We start from the raw sequence: 18,538 nt of genomic DNA, 5'->3' as shown, positions 1-18,538 counted from the left end.
TAAAACTAGTTAGGTGAGAAGGTGGGTTTAAAAATAGAAAGAAGAAAACTAAAAAAGAAGAGAAAACGTTTTAGAACGAAACATTTTTAAAACAAAAATATATATTATGGGGATGAAAGTTTTTTTTGGAACGAAGGTTCTTATTGATAAAGAAAATGTTTTATTTTTCTAATAGAAAAACAAAGTTTTTTAAAAGGAAAAAACAAAGATTTGATAAAATAAGTTTTTTTAATTTTAAAATAATAAGGTTTTGTTTTTTTCTTTTCTTTCCAATATGATTTTTAAAAGATTTTGTTTTTATGTTTTAAACAATGTTTTTAAAATGCAAACTAAGTACTAAAAGTTTTATCTTAAAATAAAATATTTTCTTTTAATAAAATTTTTTTATTAAGTTTTTTCTTGAAAAGGATAAAAGATTTTGTTTTAATCTTAAATAAATATCTTTAAATAGTAATGTTTATAACAGGAAAATTTTTAAGGAAAGTCAATTTTTGTTTAGAAAAGTAAATGGAAGGTTTTAAAAGGAAATAAAAATTTGTTTTAAAATAAAAAATAAAAGATTTTTTTAAAATAAATTTTGTTTTAAGATAAAATGAATCTCAAATTGCAAACTAGAAAAAAAAAAGTTTGATTTTTTTTTAAATAAAGATTTTGTTTAGTAGAGTTTTTTTTTTAAACAAAGTTTAAAAATAAAAAAATTATGTTTTTTAAAAAGAAGTTTTGATTGCATGTAAAGGTGGTGACATGGTGGCAAAGGTCATAGGTGTTAACATCTATCACCCAAATTCAACCCCTTATGTGTGCCTTAAAATAATTTATTTTTTATTTATCATTATTTTTAGCTAATAATCATTTCAAAAACTCCAATGAGGGAAATTGGAATCTTCCAACATTCTCGAGGGGATAAAATTTCTCTAATAGTCTTCATGCCACTCATACCTATTAATTCATATTTTATAACAAAGTGTGAATTAATATAACGTGTGATATTTAAATAAAACAAGAATATTTTTCTTTGGACCAAATAATAGGATAATTTATGATAAAATATGGTATCATTTTCGAACGGGTGTCGTAGGGTGCTAACACCTTCCCTACGCTCAGTCGACTCCCGAACCAAAATCTGTTTTTCGCATACCAAGTTTTTTTAATTAGGTAACCAGTCACACCTCGTAGATGATTGGTGGAGACTCCCAACCCTTATCTCGAAAGACACACTTTAGGGGATGACATCGACTGCTCCGCGTCGCGATGACGTTTCGATAGATAGATAAAACTTGAATTAAAGACCCGAATAGGTAAGCAAAGAATATAAAGAAGGAATTAGGTCATTTGTTTAATTGCTAAAGAATCATGTAGATGAGAGCGGGTTTACACGTTGTCCATATGCAAGAGATGTCAAAATACTAAATGGAAACGATCCAATGATGTTGAAGAAGATTTATACAAATATGGAATGTCTCCATTTTATAGTAGATGGATTTTTCATGGAGAAACTCCAAATTTATCTGCTTATACGACACTGTTAGGTTGACTTTTTACTGCAAAAACATGTGTCGGTAGGCCTGTTTGACCACGTTTTTTACCCTTTTCCCATCATTATTTGAGAAAAAGAATTACATATTCTTAAAGTAGAACATGCAAAGAACATTTCTGCAGAAAAGTCAAACTATAGTACTTTCAGAAAAATATGAGAAAAATGCGGTCAAAGTTGGAAGAAAATAACAGTTTTCTGTTTTGCAGGAATTGCGCCTGGCGCAATTTTGAAAACCAAATTGTGTAAAACGTGTGTTTTCATTAATGAGGAGCAAGGAGGAAATTTCTCATGTGTTTGAATCAAAGTATAACCGTGAGTCCAAGTCTAAGAGGGTTTGTTAGGTGAATCTCAACCCATTTCCACCTAAAAATGTGGGAAGTTCAACAACTCCAAGGGTCTATATAAGAAAGCCATCCATCCACTTGCAAATCATCCATTACAAGCTCATTTTCAGCTTCATTTACTTTCTCCTTCGTTGTAGAACTCGTTTTTAGGCTTTAGGTTTAAGTTTTAGTTGTTATTTCCTTGTATTTCCATACTTTTGCTTACCGTATTGCTTTTAATTTAAGTTCTATCATTTGTTCTTCATTTATTATGTTCTTCTTTAGTTATTTAGCGAGTTTACACTCCCCTCACACTCGAGAGAGAAGAGGGTCAAGCTAGAACTCAATGTACATATCGTGTATTCGTTTTAATTCAATGAAAAATACTTCCTTTGTGTATTCGTGCATTTTCTTTCCTTTAAAAATGTTCTAAATTAGTTATCAACCTTTTTGTGGAATGCCTTAATCAAAATAATTTGATTTTCAACACGCTTGAGATTTGCCTAAAATTGTGTCTCGCACTTTTTTGGGTTGGTTTCTAAAAACTTCTCTTTACATCTTTTTTTCATTTGACCAGTGGGAACTTGATTTATACACTAAATCCCAACCCTAAAAGAGTGAGTTAGGTAAAATATTAGGAAATCAATATGGGATGTGACTTAGATACAAGTGCATAAAATATGGTCTTAGACATAGGCCCTCTGACCCATAATGCAAATGAGTTGATAAATATTCTCTAGGATTGTAATCACACATAGACATATGATTGTAGGTTACCCTAGCCTCTGCAGCAACCAAAAACGGTAGTGAAAGAGTAGAACTCAATTTTCCAAGAAAAACTAGAATTCCACCTTATGCATTTTCCCAACAAAGTGTGTTTTCCATGTTTTGCATCAAAACTAAGGTGGAAAACAAAGAGATTGAGTTTTATTAAATTGCTTGTTAGTTAAAACCCCAAACAATAACATTTCATCACATTTTTCTTCCTAAATCACAATTGCATATTTGAACCATTTCACTGCATTACTTGATTTTGAAAAGCAACAAGTCCCTGAGGATTCAACCTTGGATTACTTCCGAGTATTACTTGTGACCGTGTGCACTTGCACGAGTCTCTAGTCTTTTTAAAGGTAGAGAAAGTTCCAACAAGTTTTTGGTGTCGTTGCCAGGGACTTAAGTTTTCAAATCATATCCTTTTCAAGTGAATTGTTTCATGTGTGATTGTTGCATACCTCTATCATTTGACTTAATTTTTATATCTAACCTTTAAGAGAGTTGTGTACGAGCACAGGGTCTGGTTGGTTGACCTTTGATCCAGAGATTGAAAGAACCCTTAAGAAGATAAGGCATAAGCAGAGGTTGAGAAAAGAAAGAGAAAATCAAAAAGAGAAAGAAGTGGAAGAAGTAAAAGTTGAAGAAGAGACCATCGAGATGAATAGAAACTCACAAGATCCTCCACCTCCAAAAAATCCACCTGTGAATGGAGATATGGTAGGTGAAGGAGTAGTAAACCGAGTAGGAGAAGTGCCTAATTCGATCCTTCTAGCAGACAATCGAGATGTAGCCATGCAGAACTATGTCACTCATGCATTCCACAACTTAAATTCAGGGATAAGTAATCCTTTACCCCAAGCCGCACAGTTCGACCTTAAGCCAGTCATGTTCTAGATGTTGCAGACGATGGGCCAGTTCGAAGGATCAACTAACGAAGATCCTTATTCCCATCTCAAATCTTTTATTGAAACAGCTAATGCATTTCAACTTCCTGGTGTCTTTGAGGATGCACTATGACTAAAAATGTTTCATTTTTCTATCAATGACAGTGCAAGGACTTGGCTAAACGCGCTAGAACCAAATTCCACCACCACGTGGGCGGAACTGACGGAGAAATTTTTGCAAAGTACCACACTTTAACCAGGAGAATGAAACAGTTCAAGAAGCTTGTGAACGTTTTAAAGAGTTACTTAGAAGATGCTCAAGCCATGGATTGCCCGCATGTGTGCATATTGAAAGTTCTATAGAGGACTGGATCGTTCATCAAGAATGATGTTAAACACTGCAGCGAATGGTCTGTGAGATTGTTGACATTTGAGGTCGATAGGGCCAAGATTGACGTGATTGTGAAATTACCCCCGCCCACTACTGTAAAAGGTGTTAGAAGTTTCTTACGACACAGGGGTTTCTACCGTCGATTTATAAAGGATTTTGCGAATATTTCTAAACCTTTGTGTCAGTTGTTGGAAGTGGATCAACCCTTTGTTTTTTTATAAAGATTGTTTAAAAGCTTTTAAGACACTTAAAGATGCACTTAGCTCAGCACCTATCATAATTGAACCAAATTGGAACTTGCCATTTGAACTAATGTGTGATGCAGGTACTGTAGGTGCGATGTTGGGTCAACGAAAAGGTAAAGTTCTTCATCCTGTTTATTATGCAAGTAAAACCTTGAATATTAGTCAGTTAAACAATATTGTGACTGAGAAAGAACTTTTAGCTGTTGTTTTTGCATTTGATAAATTTCTTTCATATTTGATTGGGACTAAAGTGATAGTTTTTACAGATCACTCAGCATTAAAATACTTGTTTGCCAAAAAAGAAGCTAAGCCTAGGTTAATTAGATGGATATTATAGCTACAAGAATTTGATTTAGAGATAAAAGATAGAAAAGGAACAGAAAACCATGTAGCAAATCATTTATCTAGGCTAGAGACTTCTTTGCAGCATGATAGTAGTGAGATTAAAGAGCATTTTGTTGAAGATCGTCTGTTAACTATTTCTGAAGTTCCTTGGTATGCTGATTATGCAAACTATCTGGTTAGCAATATAATTCCTAATGATTTGAGTAAGCACCAGATAAAGAAGTTCTTTCATGATGTTAGGTTTTATAGATGGGATGAACCTTTCTTGTTTAAACTGGGACCTGACAATATTCTTCGCAGGTGTGTTGTTGAGCATAAACAGAAGAAGATTCTGGAGGCGTGCCACAAATCACCATATGGTGGACATTTTGCTGGACGTAAAACTGCAGAAAGGTCCTCCAAAGCGGTTTCTTTTGGTCGTCCCTATTTCGAGATGCTCACATATTTGATCAAGGCTGTGACCGATGTTAAAGATCAGGTAACTTGACAAGGAAACATGAGATACCCTTAAACCCAATATTGGAAGTAGAGTTGTTCGATGTTTGGGGCATCGACTTCATGGGTTCGTTCCCACCTTCATTTGGTAAGAATTACATTTTCTTGGCTATTGATTATGTTTCAAAATGGGTTGAGGCTCTAGCCACCCCGACTAACAATGCCAAGGTAGTTTCTCTCTTCTTGTAAAAGTTTATTTTCACTAGATATGGTACACCTAGATGCTTGATTAATGATGAAGGCACGCACTTTTTAAATAGAGCAGTGAGTCTTTTGCTAAAAAAGTATAAAATTCATCATAAGATTGCTAATGCATATCACCCTCAAACTAATGGATTAGCGGAGGTATCAAATAGGGCAATAAAGTCAATTTAAAAGAAGTCTGTGAATGTGAATAAGAAGGACTGGGCTATTAAACTTGACGATGCTTTGTGGGCGTATAGAACTACTTATAAAACTCCTTTAGGCATGTTCCCTTTTCGTTTTGGTAAAGCATGTCATTTTCCGTTAGAATTAGAGCATAGAGCATTTTGTGATATATGGAAACTAAATTTTGATTATGTTGCTGTAGGTGAAGTAAGATTGCTGCAGTTACATGAGTTGGATGAGTTTCGTCAGTTGTCTTATGAGAATGCTAAGATGTACAATTGCACGATAAGAAAATAATTGATAAGAATTTGGAACCTGGAGACTCAGTTTTGTTGTTCAATTCTAGATTAAGGTTGTTTCCAGGTAAGCTTAAATCTAGATGGTCGGGCCCATTTGTAGTTGAACGTGTTTATCCACACGGAGCTATGGATTTAAGTGATTCGAAAGGTAATATTTTTAAGGTAAATGGGCATCAAGTTAAGAAATACTTTGGTGAGCATATTGACAGAGGTAAAACTTCTGTACTATTGAAAGATCCATGAAAAAATAGTGAAAACAGTCTCTCCGTTGATGTTGAGGGCGTTTTTATGTAAAATATTTTTTGTCTTCTTTTTGCGAAATCTTTAAGGCTTTTTTGTGTAGATTCTAAATCTAATTTTTGTTCTTGCATTTGAATTTTGCAGGATGAAGATTTGATCCACATCAAAATTGCACAAAACGCAATTTAAGAGGAAAAAAAATTGATTTTTTAGTTATGGATTAGGTCGTGGGCCTTATCTGGGTTATGTTTAAATGAGCTTTCGGTTGTTTTTAAATCAAAAAGAAGCCCAACTTTAAACCCAATTATGTTTTTAATATGTTTTAAAACATAAAACAAAAAGCCCTAAAATTTCAAAACTCTCATTTTCGATTTCCACCTCCCAAAACCCTCACTTGTTTTCAATCTTCTCTCAAGAAATCCTAGAAGGAATCTATCCATAGGTGGTGCAAATTCTGAAAGAATCAATATATAATTGCATGATGCTAGGGTTAACAATGAAGTTCATTGTGAGAAGAAATTAGAGGAAGTTAGTAAGCTCAATCTTCGAAAAAATCAAACTTTGGATGAGAAAGATGCTGCTTTAGATGAGAAAATTGCTTGACTTCATGAGAGAGTGAGATGATCAATAAAAATAAAGAAATTAGGGATAAAGAGAATGAGAAAGTTTGTGCTAAGATTGAAGAACTAAACATAAAATGGCAAGAATTCATGGAAACTCAAAGAAAGTGAATGAGGAGATTCAACTAAAGTTAAATAGTATGAGTATACGTCATAGGTTGAATTCTTCTCCAGATAACTTCGTGTCCGAATCTTTAAAAGTATCTATCCCTCCCCCTATTTCTGCTACTGTTGCTATGAATGTTTAAGGTTAAGAACAGGTTAGTAGAGACTCAGAATACGACATAGAACCCTTGGAGCATTCAGATTCATCCACGGTCGAAATATACTATCAAATTGCGCCTGGTGCAATTTTGGAGGATACTCCACCAGCGACTTTACAAGGTATTTTGTCTCCATCTTTTCTAGATCATATCTTGACTAAAAAGCCCCTAGTTTTTTATGATTTAGAGCAGGAAAGGACAACGTCAAAAATTACCGAAAGTGTGGTGGCTTTGAATGAAGCGGCAAGCGGGGGGAGAAGATCCATTGGAGGATGATGGAACCAGTGGGGCAGCACAAGAAAGATTGGATGTTGAGGGAGAAAATGAAGATACTGGAGAATTACCCCAAGAAGTGCATGGAGATGAATATGAGGACGAATAAGAAAATGACGATATCTTTCAATATGAAGTGAGAGTATGAACTCCGGTGCACAAATCTTGACAAAATGATGAAGAGCCCCTTGCATAAGAACAAGAAGGAACATCCGGCCCTGTGGATGTCCCTAATGAGGCCACAGAAGAATCCTTTTCATCTTCTTCTTCAAAAGGTAAGTCTCTTTCTTTATCAAGTTTGAATGTTTATGACCCCAACTTTGTTGCTACTGCAGAGAACTCAGAGAAGGAGGTGTGCTTGGCCCAAGTGGTGAAGAAAACACGAAAGAAGAAAAATGTTGCAGAAATTGCGCCTAGTGCAATTTCCAGGCCAAAGACCCGAGCCGCTGTAGCACGTTTGACTGCCCAAAAAAAGGCCAAAGCTGGTCCATCTAAAAAAGCCAAGAGGGCTAGGGTGCCAAGAGGGGTAGAAGAGCCACTTGAGGAGGCTAACGTAAAGGAGCATGATTCTACCGAACAAACACCATCAAGAGTCAAAAGGGTGAGATTGGAAGTGAGAAGGCCCGACTTCACAGCACATGATATTCTAGTTGAGAGGGACTTTGATGAAGCACAAAAGCCCGTCCCAGAATATGTTAGGAGGTGGCTTGTGGAGAATGGTTGAGAGACGTTGTTTGCCCCAACTACGTGTGTATCAGAGGCCTTAGTGAAAGAGTTTTATGCTGCCATCAACCCGAACCGAGGAGATGTAGTGAGAGTACGGGGTAAAGTGGTAAAATTCTCGCCTTCAATTATTAATACTCACTATGGTTTGTTGGATGTCTTTAATGCAATAGGTAATGAAATTTTGATCCATCCATCAGACGAGTAAGTGGAGGAGGCGCGTAGACTTATTTGTAGACCACATATGAGATGGACTGTAACGCCCCGAGTCTCTCAGGTTAGTTAGTCTCGAATCAGGAGATTTTTATTTTAAAATTAAACTCTAATTAAATTTATATTTATCGGGCTCTAAACTCTAATTAGATTTATAATTATCGGGCTCCGTGTGGTGGGTCTAGTTTTAAGATGGGATGGATTTCTTTTCTCTTGGGCTTGGTCATGTTGGGCCTTTATTGGGTTAATTTGGTTTTAAAACAAAGGAAAGAGGAAAAAGAAAACAAAAGGACTTCATCTTCTTCTTCTCTTTCTCCCTTGTTGCCCTAGCCGTCACCCACCCCTCTTTTTCTTCTTGTTCACCGGCGACCACACCTCACGGTGGCGACGAAAGCGGCAGCGCCTCCTCGAAACAACAGCAGCGGCGGCCGGCGACCACCTCCGTAATAGCAGCAGCGGCAGACGGCGACCCATCCAGCGGCGGCGCGACTTCGACCTGACGTCCCGGCGATCCACAGCAGCGGCGACGCGATTTCCTTCGGCGACGTGTTCTCCGGCGAACGACCCAGATCTGCCAGCACCGTTCCTGCAGCGTTCCTCGCGGCGGCGCACGACGAACAGATCAGATCAGCGGCGAACCTCGACGACCTGCTGCTACGAAAACCAGCGGTGCGATTAGTGCGTTACAACAGCGTTTTAGGACGTTTGGCGGTGACCCACATCCGTTCGAAGCTCGATTTAGACTACCCACAGCTTGGCGAGCTAAATCTAGGTGACCCACACCTATACGAAGTCGGTTTTGGTGGTAATGAGTCATTTGAACCCTTTTAGAATTGATTTCGAAGGCCGAATAGTGTACGTAACTTGCTGTATTTTTCTGTTTTAGTGCTTAGGTGGGAGATCGACACAAAAATTAAGGGCGCGGTTGTGTGTAAGTAGACAAGGGGCGTGTGTGTGCGTTAATGTGTGTCAGATGGCCTCTATTGTGCTGTTTTTGTGATGTTCGATATTATTTTTGATACGCTAATGTGTTAGGTAGCTCTCGGTTGTGGTAATCTGTATACTTGGAGTGTTGTTGAATATTTGTCGATGATAATGGCGTAAATTCTGCTTTGCTAAACTGTCGAGAATTGCTGTGGGGATGTTTGTTGTCTGAATATGCATGAATTGTTCGGCGTGGTTCGTGTGCTTATTATATCTAGAAATGCTTATTGAATATTGACGTTGGATATTAAGTGTTTTGGGTGAACTGTGTTGGGCTCTAATTGTTTAAAAATTTGTTGGTTATGCTTTGTTGTGACAAAACTCATCGTGGAGCTGTTGTTAAGAAATGTTATATTGTGAAAACATGGTTGGTTTATCATTTCGTCATTAGAATGTTGTTTATGTTGTGGAAGCATGCTGAATTGTGTTTGTGAGCTGAAAGACGCGTGGGTCATGGCTTAAGAAAGTATATAGTAAGATTCTGGTGAGAGTTGGATTCTTGGAGAAAGTGAATGGGTGAGTGTCAGGGCCTCGGGTATAAATGGTCGGGGGCTGATACGTCACTAATTAAGTATCGAGGCCTCGGGTAAAAACGGTCGAGGGTCGATGCAAGGAGTCTTTTGGAAGGAAAGCTATTGGGGCTTTGGGTAAAAATGGTCAAGGGCCGATAGATGGTGAAGTCATCGGGGCCTTGGGTAAAAATGGTCGAGGGTCGATGCGGTAGTGTCGGGGCTCTGGGTAAAAATGGTCAGGGGCCGACTCTACTCGAAGGAGTTATCTGTGGGGGACTAGGATAGCAGTGATAAGCGTAGAGGTACTTGAGATGTTAGGGAGGCTCGAGGTTGGTAGTTAATTTGTTCATGGTTGTGGTTGTCGCCGGATCTTATAGAATGTGTCTATGTTTGATTGCACAATGTGATGCAGAGCATGACTATGAATGTTTCATGATTTTGTTGAGCATGATGTGTGTGTGTTGCTCGTGAGGGCTACTTACAGAGTATATTTTATATACTCACCCCCCCTCTATAATTATTGTTTCAGGTGAAGGATTCGTTGGCGACCATGGTGATGAGACGGAGGAGACATGACGAGCGAGGACCATAGGCTGCGTAGTTACTTTTGCTTAGCTTAAGTTTTGGATGGTTAAGACCCTATGTATTGGTCGATAAACTATTTGTTCTTATTTGAATAATGGGGAGGTTCCCACTTGTTGTTTATTTTATTTCGGGATAGGCGTTTATTTTAGTTTTCTTCCATTCATTGAGTTTTGCTTAGTTGGAATAATAAATTTACCTCGTGAGGTTGTCCACGGATGATGTTGATTGATATTCTATAGAATTGATTCATTGTCAAATTGATGAGAGGTGAAGCTTGATTTTATATATAATTATTGCACAGGGAGTTGACACCTCAAGGTTGGGGTTAAGTTTAAACAGTTAGGTAGCTAACGTGACCTAGAAGTGTGTGGGAAGTTCTGGGGCGTTATAATTGGTATCAGAGCGGAGTTGTTCCTGTAGACTGTCCTAGAATCTAGGTCGATAGGGTATGGTCCATGTCAGTCTCCTCGTCATCACCAGGTACGTTTCCTAGTTCTGTTTGTTCGATCATGAATGTCTTACATTGCTTATGGTTGAGATATCATTGTTGTCTGATATTAGATAGGTTGGCGTGTTTCCCTGGTTCATTATATAGACTTGTTTGAACTTTGCAATTGTGTTGTGCCCCGGTTAGTGCGATAATGACCTTGGTGCTCTGTTCTTTTAGACAATGGCTTTTCGGCGGAACACGAGGGCTCACAACTATGAGGATCCGAATCTTAGGGGTGAGGGAGCAGCGGATCCAAATGTTCCCCCGGCAGTTCCTGGAGGGGTAGCACCCCCAGGCCCTCAGGCAGCTCCTCAGGGAGTTCCCCAGGTGAATCCCTAGGTGGCGTTGCTAGCTGAGGCATTGCAAGTACTGCTGGATAATGCGAATGGAGCCGGTGGAGCTCAAGTGCAACAACCTCGCCGGGCACAAATTCCGCAAGAGGAGGTTCAGTTTATCAGGGATTTCAAACGCTTTGGGCCACCCGTTTTCAACGGGGTAAGTGAGAGGCCTACTACGACCGAGGAATGGGTCAGGGAGTTGGAAGCCCTTTATGTGTATTTGGGATGCTCCGACGATTTCAAGGTCCGGGGAGCAGTGTTTATGCTTCGGGGAGAAGTAGTAAATTGGTGGGAGTCGGTGGCGGCAGCGGAGGATCACGCCAACGTACCCGTCACGTGGGCAAGATTTAAGGACCTACTTTATGAGTACTATTTCCCCGTGACTGTCAGGAATGAAAAACGGGCAGAGTTTCTCCGTCTCACTCAGGGGAGCCTAACTGTGGCCCAATACGAGAGAAAGTTCACTAAGCTGTCCCGTTTTGGAATGCAATATATTCCTACTGAGCAATTAAAGATTGACAAGTTCATTGACGGTTTGCGTAGGGAGATCAAGGGGCTACTTGTTCTCAAGGAACCAACTACATATGCAGCGGCAGTCAGATGTGCGTTGGTTATGGACAAATGTCTCGAGGAGCCTCAATCTCAGCAGGTGATAGGCTGCAGCTCGACGGTCAAGAGGAAATTTGCATCGTTCTCCTCCAGTCAACCCTCAAGAGGACACCAGCATCATGTGCAAAGGCAGACTGCTCCTCCGGTGTGCCCCTCTTGTAAGAAGAGTCATGCTGGGCCATGTTGGTTGGGAAAAAGAATATGTTTCAAGTGCCAGAAGGAAGGACATTTCGCAAGGGAGTGTCCGATGACCAGCTCGAATACCCAAGCATTAGGCCAGAAGACCCCTGCGACGGCGGCAGCTCAAGATGGAACCCATAGGGCACGCGTCTTTGCTCACACCAGGGGGGATGTTGAGCATGCCGAGGCGGTGGTCACAGGTACCTTCTCTTTGCGAGTTTTGAGTTGTGTGTTTATGCTTGTGCTTTGTTGCATGCGTATTACTTTTGCAGGGACTGTTTTAGTGCTTAGTATGCCTGCTTACGCATTATTTGACTCTGGATCTAGTCATTCTTTCATTGCTTCTACCTTTGTTCGACATGCGGACCTAAAGCTAGAATCATTAGGCTTTTTGTTGTCGGTATCCACACCGTCAGGATCTGTGTTGGTCACTAGTCAAGTGGTGAAAGGAGGCCAGCTCTCTTTCGATGTCAGACCTTGGAGGTAAAGTTAATTCAACTGGATATGCAGGATTTCGATGTGATACTAGGCATGGATTGGTTAGCTGCTAACCGGGCTAATATTAATTGCTCAAAGAAGGAAGTTAGTTTTCACTTGCCCTCCGGACAAAACTTTACCTTTAAGGGAGTTAAGGCCGGGGTCCCAAGGGTGGTGTCGGTATTGAAGGCCAGCCATCTTCTCCAGCGTGGTGCTTGGGCCTATTTGGCTAGCGTTGTGGATGCAAGGAAGGTTGTGCCAAGCCTTGAGGCGGTTCGTGTGGTTAATGAGTTCACTGACGTGTTCCCTGAAGACCTCCCCGGCTGCCTCCGTTTCGCGAAGTGGACTTTTGTATAGAGTTGCTGCCGGGGACGGCTCCCATCTCGAAAGCACCTTATCGAATGGCTCCGGCAGAGTTGAAAGAGATGAAGCTACAGTTGGAAGAATTATTCGACAAGGGTTTCATCCGCCCAAGCGTGTCCCCTTGGGGTGTGCCCGTGCTCTTTGTTAAGAAGAAGGACGGTTCTATGCGACTTTGCATAGACTACAGGGAACTAAACAAAGTTACGGTTAAGAATAAGTATCCCCATCCACGCATTGATGACCTTTTTGATCAGCTTCAGGGAGCGAAAGTGTTCTCGAAGATAGACTTGCGTTCAGGGTACCACCAGTTAAGGTTAAAGGAGGCCGACATTCCAAAGACAGCGTTCAGAACAAGGTATGGGCACTATGAGTTTATCGTGATGTCTTTCGGACTCACAAATGCTCCGGCAGCCTTTATGGATCTAATGAACCGGGTCTTTAGGGATTATTTAGATTCATTTGTTATTGTGTTTATCGATGACATCCTGATATACTCCAAGACTGAGAAGTGTCACGAGGAGCATCTCAGACAGGTTTTGACTACACTACGAGAAAATAAGTTGTATGCAAAGTTTTCAAAGTGTGAATTCTGGCTGGACAAAGTGGCCTTCCTAGGTCACATAGTCACTAGGGATGGGATTGCAGTAGACCCCGCCAAGGTAGAGGCTGTTAGCAATTGGCGAAGGCCTAGTTCAGTTACAGAGATTCGTAGTTTCCTCGGCTTGGCCGGTTACTACAGGAAGTTCATCCAGAATTTCTCTCGGATAGCGGCACCGATGACGTAGTTGACTCGTAAGAATGCTACCTTCACTTGGAGCAGCGAGTGTGAGGAGACTTTTCAAGAACTAAAGAAGTGTTTGGTGTCTGCACCGGTGTTAACTGTCCCCGATGGAACCGGAGGTTTGGTGGTTTACAGCGACGCCTCGGGCTTGGGATGTGTGCTGATGCAACATGGGAAGGTTATAGCTTATGCTTCTCGACAGCTGAAGGTGCATGAGCTTAACTACCCCACTCATGACCTAGAGCTAGCAGTAGTGGTGTTCGCCTTAAAGTTATGGAGGCACTACCTTTACGGAGAAAGAAATCAGATCTTCACTGATCATTAGAGTTTGAAGTACCTATTCACTCAGAAGGAGCTTAACTTAAGACAGAGAGGGTGGCTAAAGTTGGTGAAGGACTATGATTGTGGAATTAGTTACCATCCGGGTAAGGCAAACGTTGTGGTCGATGCTCTTAGTAGAAAGGCAGCAAGTGTGGCATCTTTAGTAGCGGCCTGCAGCCCAATGCACAGCGAGTTGGAACGCTTGGAGGTGGAGCTGTCAGTGGATGATGTCTCAGCGTTGTTGGCTCGACTCTAAGTGGGACCTAGCCTGAGACAGAGGATCATCGTTGCCCAAAAGGAAGATCTCAGCTTGGCCAAAGGCTTTAGTATGGTGGGCCATGAAGATTTCACTCATTCGGGTGAGGCAGCCTTGCTTTTTCGCGGAAGGTTGTGTGTGCCAAAAGATTATTCTTTGAGGAAGGACTTACTGAGAGAGGCACACAATGCTCCATACTCGGTTCATCCAGGAAGCACCAAAATGTATCAAGACCTCAAGAAACATTATTGGTGGCATTACATGAAGAGGGAAATAGCTCAGTTTGTTAGCAAGTGTTTGACCTGCCAGCAGGTAAAGGCTTCAAGACAAAGACCTGTTGGACTGCTGCAACCTTTGAGCATACCAGTTTGGAAGTGGGACGATGTGGCTATGGACTTCATTACAGGACTACCAAGGACGGTTAAGGGATTTACTGTGATTTGGGTAGTTGTAGATCGTTTGACCAAGTCTGCTCACTTTATTCCCGGCAAGGCCACGTATACAGTAGAAAAATGGGCGGAACTATATTTGCAGGAGATTGTCAGGCTACATGGTATACCGGTATCCATAGTGTCTGATCGCGACCCGCGTTTCACCTCGACTTTTTGGCGGAGTTTACACAAATTCCTTGGCACTAAGTTGGACTTTAGCACAACATTTCACCCACAAACCGATGGTCAGACGGAGCGCGTGAACCAGGTTTTAGAGGACATGCTCAGAGCTTGCATGTTAGACTTTGGCGGTAGTTGGGACAAGTATCTCTACCTAATAGAGTTCGCTTATAATAACAGTTTTCAGGCCACGATTGGGATGGCTCCATACGAGGCACTCTATGGGAAGAAGTGTCGGTCTCCGGTTAATTGGGACGAAGTCGGAGAAAGAGTACTCTTGGGACCGGATTTGGTACAGGCGACTAACAGTGTCATTCAAAAGATCAGGGGAAGGATGCAAATTGCTCAGAGCCGTCAAAAGAGTTATGCAGACGTCGGGCGTAGGAGCTCGAGTTTGTGGTAGGTGAGCGGGTGTTTCTTCATGTGGCACCCGTGAAGGGAATGTTACGATTTGGGAAAAAGGGGAAGCTCAGTGCACGGTTCATTGGGCCTTTTGAACTTTTCGAACGTATCGGCCCAGTTGCGTATAGGTTGGCTTTGCCACCATCGTTGGCAGCGGTTCACAATGTGTTTCACGTGTCCATGCTGAGAAGGTATATTCATGACCCTTCACACGTTTTGGATCCTGAACCATTACAACTAGATGAGTCTTTGTGCTACGAAGAGGTACCTGTCAAAATTTTGGCAAGAGAAACCAAGTTGTTAAGGAAACGGACGATTGGCTTGGTTAAGGTTTTGTGGAGAAACCACCAAATGGAAGAGGCCACTTGGGAACGGGAGGACGATATCAAGGCGAGATACCCTGAACTGCTAGAACAGTCAACTTTCAGGGACGAAATTTTTTGAAGGAGGGAAGTCTGTAACGCCCCGAGTCTCTCAAGTTAGTTAGTCTCGAATCACGAGATTTTTATTTTAAAATGAAACTCTAATTAAATTTATATTTATCGAGCTCTAAACTCTAATTAGATTTATAATTATCGGGCTCCGTGTGGTGGGTCTAGTTTTATGATGGGATGCATTTCTTTTCTCTTGGGCTTGGTCATGTTGGGCCTTTATTGGGTTAATTTGGTTTTAAAACAAAGGAAAGAGGAAAAAGAAAACAAAAGGACTTCATCTTCTTCTTCTCTTTCTCCCTTGTTGCCCTAGCCGTCACCCACCCCTCTTCTTCTTCTTGTTCACCGGCGACCACACCTCACGGCGGCGACGGAAGCGGCAGCTCCTCCTCGAAACAGCAGCAGCGGCGGCCGGCGATCACCTCCGTAACAGCAGCAGCGGCGGACAGCGACCCATCCAGCAGCGGCGCGACTTCGACCCGACATCCCGGCGATCCACAGCAGCGGCGACGCGATTTCCTCCGGCGACGTGTTCTCCGGCGAACGACCCAGATCTGCCAGCACCGTTCCTGCAGCGTTCCTCGCGGCGGCGCACGACGAACAGATCAGATCCGCGGCGAACCTCGACGACCTGCTGCTACGAAAACCAGCGGCGGGATTAGTGCGTTACTGCAGCGTTTTAGGACGTTTGGCGGTGACCCACATCCGTTCGAAGCTCGATTTAGACTACCCACACCTTGGCGAGCTAGATCTAGGTGACCCACACCTATACGAAGTCAGTTTTGGTGGTAATGAGTCATTTGAACCCTTTTATAATTGATTTCGAAGGCCGAATAGTGTACGTAACTTGCTGTATTTTTCTGTTTTAGTGCTTAGGTGGGAGATCGACGAAAAAATTAAGGGCGCGGTTGTGTGTAAGTAGACAAGGGGCGTGTGCGTGCGTTAATGTGTGTCAGATGGCCTCTATTGTGCTGTTTTTGTGATGTTCGATATTATTTTTGATACGTTGATGTGTTAGGTAGCTCTCGGTTGTGGTAATCTGTATACTTGGAGTGTTGTTGAATATTTGTCGATGATAATGGCGTAAATTCTGCTTTGCTAAACTGTCGAGAATTGCTGTGGGGATGTTTGTTGTCTGAATATGCATGAATTGTTCGGCGTGGTTCGTGTGCTTATTATATCTAGAAATGCTTATTGAATATTGACGTTGGATATTAAGTGTTTTGGGTGAACTGTGTTGGGCTCTAATTGTTTAAAAATTTGTTGGTTATGCTTTGTTGTGACAAAACTCATCGTGGAGCTGTTGTTATGAAATGTTATATTGTGAAAACATGGTTGGTTTATCATTTCGTCATTAGAATGTTGTTTATGTTGTGGAAGCATGCTGAATTGTGTTTGTGAGCTGAAAGACGCGTGGGTCATGGCTTAAGAAAGTATATAGTAAGATTCTGGTGAGAGTTGGATTCTTGGAGAAAGTGAATGGGTGAGTGTCAGGGCCTCGGGTATAAATGGTCGGGGGCTGATACGTCACTAATTAAGTATCGAGGCCTCGGGTAAAAACGGTCGAGGGTCGATGCAAGGAGTCTTTTGGAAGGAAAGCTATTGGGGCCTTGGGTAAAAATGGTCGAGGGCCAATGTGGTAGTGTCGGGGCTCTGGGTAAAAATGGTCAGGGGCCGACTCTACTCGAAGGAGTTATCTGTGGGGGACTAGGATAGCAGTGATAAGCGTAGAGGTACTTGAGATGTTAGGGAGGCTCGAGGTTGGTAGTTAATTTGTTCATGGTTGTGGTTGTCGTCGGATCTTATAGAATGTGTCTATGTTTGATTGCACAATGTGATGCAGAGCATGACTATGAATGTTTCATGATTTTGTTGAGCATGATGTGTGTGTGTTGCTCGTTAGGGCTACTTACGGAGTATATTTTATATACCCACCCCCCTCTACAATTATTGTTTTAGGTGAAGGATTCGTTGGCGACCATGGTAATGAGACGGAGGAGACATGACGAGCAACGACCATAGGCTACGTAGTTACTTTTGCTTAACTTAAGTTTTGGATGGTTAAGACTCTATGTATTGGTCGATAAACTATTTGTTCTTATTTGAATAATGGGGAGGTTCCCACTTGTTGTTTATTTTATTTCAGGATAGGCGTTTATTTTAGTTTTGTTCCATTCATTGAGTTTTGTTTAGTTGGAATAATAAATTTGCCTCGTGAGGTTGTCCACGGATGATGTTGATTGATATTCTATAGAATTGATTCATTGTCAAATTGATGAGAGGTGAAGCTTGATTTTATATATAATTATTGCACAGGGAGTTGACACCTCGAGGTTGGGGTTATGTTTAAACAGTTAGGTAGCTAACGTGACCTAGAAGTGTGTGGGAAGTTCTGGGGCGTTACATGGACCATTTCGACAACGGTGAAGCTTTACCTAATGCCCCTTGACACCAATGAACAAGCGACGGTTTGGTCATATATGGTGAAAAACCGATTGATCCCAACTTCTCACGATTCCTCCATTAAGTGCAATAGGGCGATGATGGTGTACATTCTTATGAAGGGAATTGATTTCAACTTTGGGGAGCCCATAAGGAACGAGATACGGAGTTGCTCAGAGAAAATGGTAGGTCCCCTTGTTTTTTGTGGACTAATAACGGGGTTATGCTTGCAGGCGGGAGTGGAGGCCGATGATGTGAATGTAGTGACATGCAAGAAGCCGGTCACATCTCTAAGGCGAGAGTTCGGGGTTATTCGATCGTTCGGGAGGAATAATCTCCCATACCGCTGCGGATCCCAAGACCCGAGGAGTGGTAACTAGGGAGCAATATGACGAGCTTAGGCATAAGTACGAGCTTCTCTTGGTTACTCAACATGCCACATGTGAGTTCTTCAAAAAGTTATACGGTGATGAAGCACCTTCGTTCCCCGATGAGCTTGCAGCCGACTTACCATCTTCTTCCCGTCTTCCTATCGATTCCACTAATGATTAGGGGAATATCTCCTTCTCTTTGCTTTGATACTTGGATCTTGATTTTGTATGTTAGGTTGTTTAGATAGTTTGCATATCAGGTTGTGTAGGTTGTTTTTGTTTTTTTTTTTTTAGTTTACTTGATAAGATGCTTAGCTTAGCTTTTGTTTTAGGATAGTTGTTGGGATGTTGTGCTGTTAAGAAGGTATATAAGTTGTGTTTCTGCATATGT

At 41.4% G+C, this 18,538-nt stretch overlaps 2 protein-coding genes across 2 annotated transcripts; both read left to right on the top strand.

The window, feature by feature from the left end:
- Window positions 1–10,745: 10,745 nt before the first annotated feature.
- Window positions 10,746–13,890, top strand: LOC148211876 (uncharacterized). Its single transcript, XM_088122942.1, is given in 6 exon segments — window positions 10,746–10,847; window positions 10,905–12,165; window positions 12,168–12,491; window positions 12,494–13,274; window positions 13,353–13,521; window positions 13,663–13,890. Coding segments are annotated over 6 exon segments (2,865 nt in total).
- Window positions 13,891–14,942: 1,052 nt separating this feature from the next.
- On the top strand, window positions 14,943–15,347 carry LOC148211875 (uncharacterized). Its single transcript, XM_088122941.1, has one exon. It carries the CDS (start codon window positions 14,943–14,945, stop codon window positions 15,345–15,347), a length of 405 nt encoding a protein of 134 aa, XP_087979067.1.
- Window positions 15,348–18,538: the final 3,191 nt, after the last annotated feature.

The sequence above is a fragment of the Momordica charantia genome, assembly GCF_013281855.1.
Source record: "Momordica charantia cultivar OHB3-1 chromosome 4 unlocalized genomic scaffold, Mcharantia_2.0 BLBB01000004.1, whole genome shotgun sequence".
NCBI classification, from domain to species: domain Eukaryota; kingdom Viridiplantae; phylum Streptophyta; class Magnoliopsida; order Cucurbitales; family Cucurbitaceae; genus Momordica; species Momordica charantia.
This window is presented reverse-complemented; position numbering and strand designations above follow the sequence as displayed.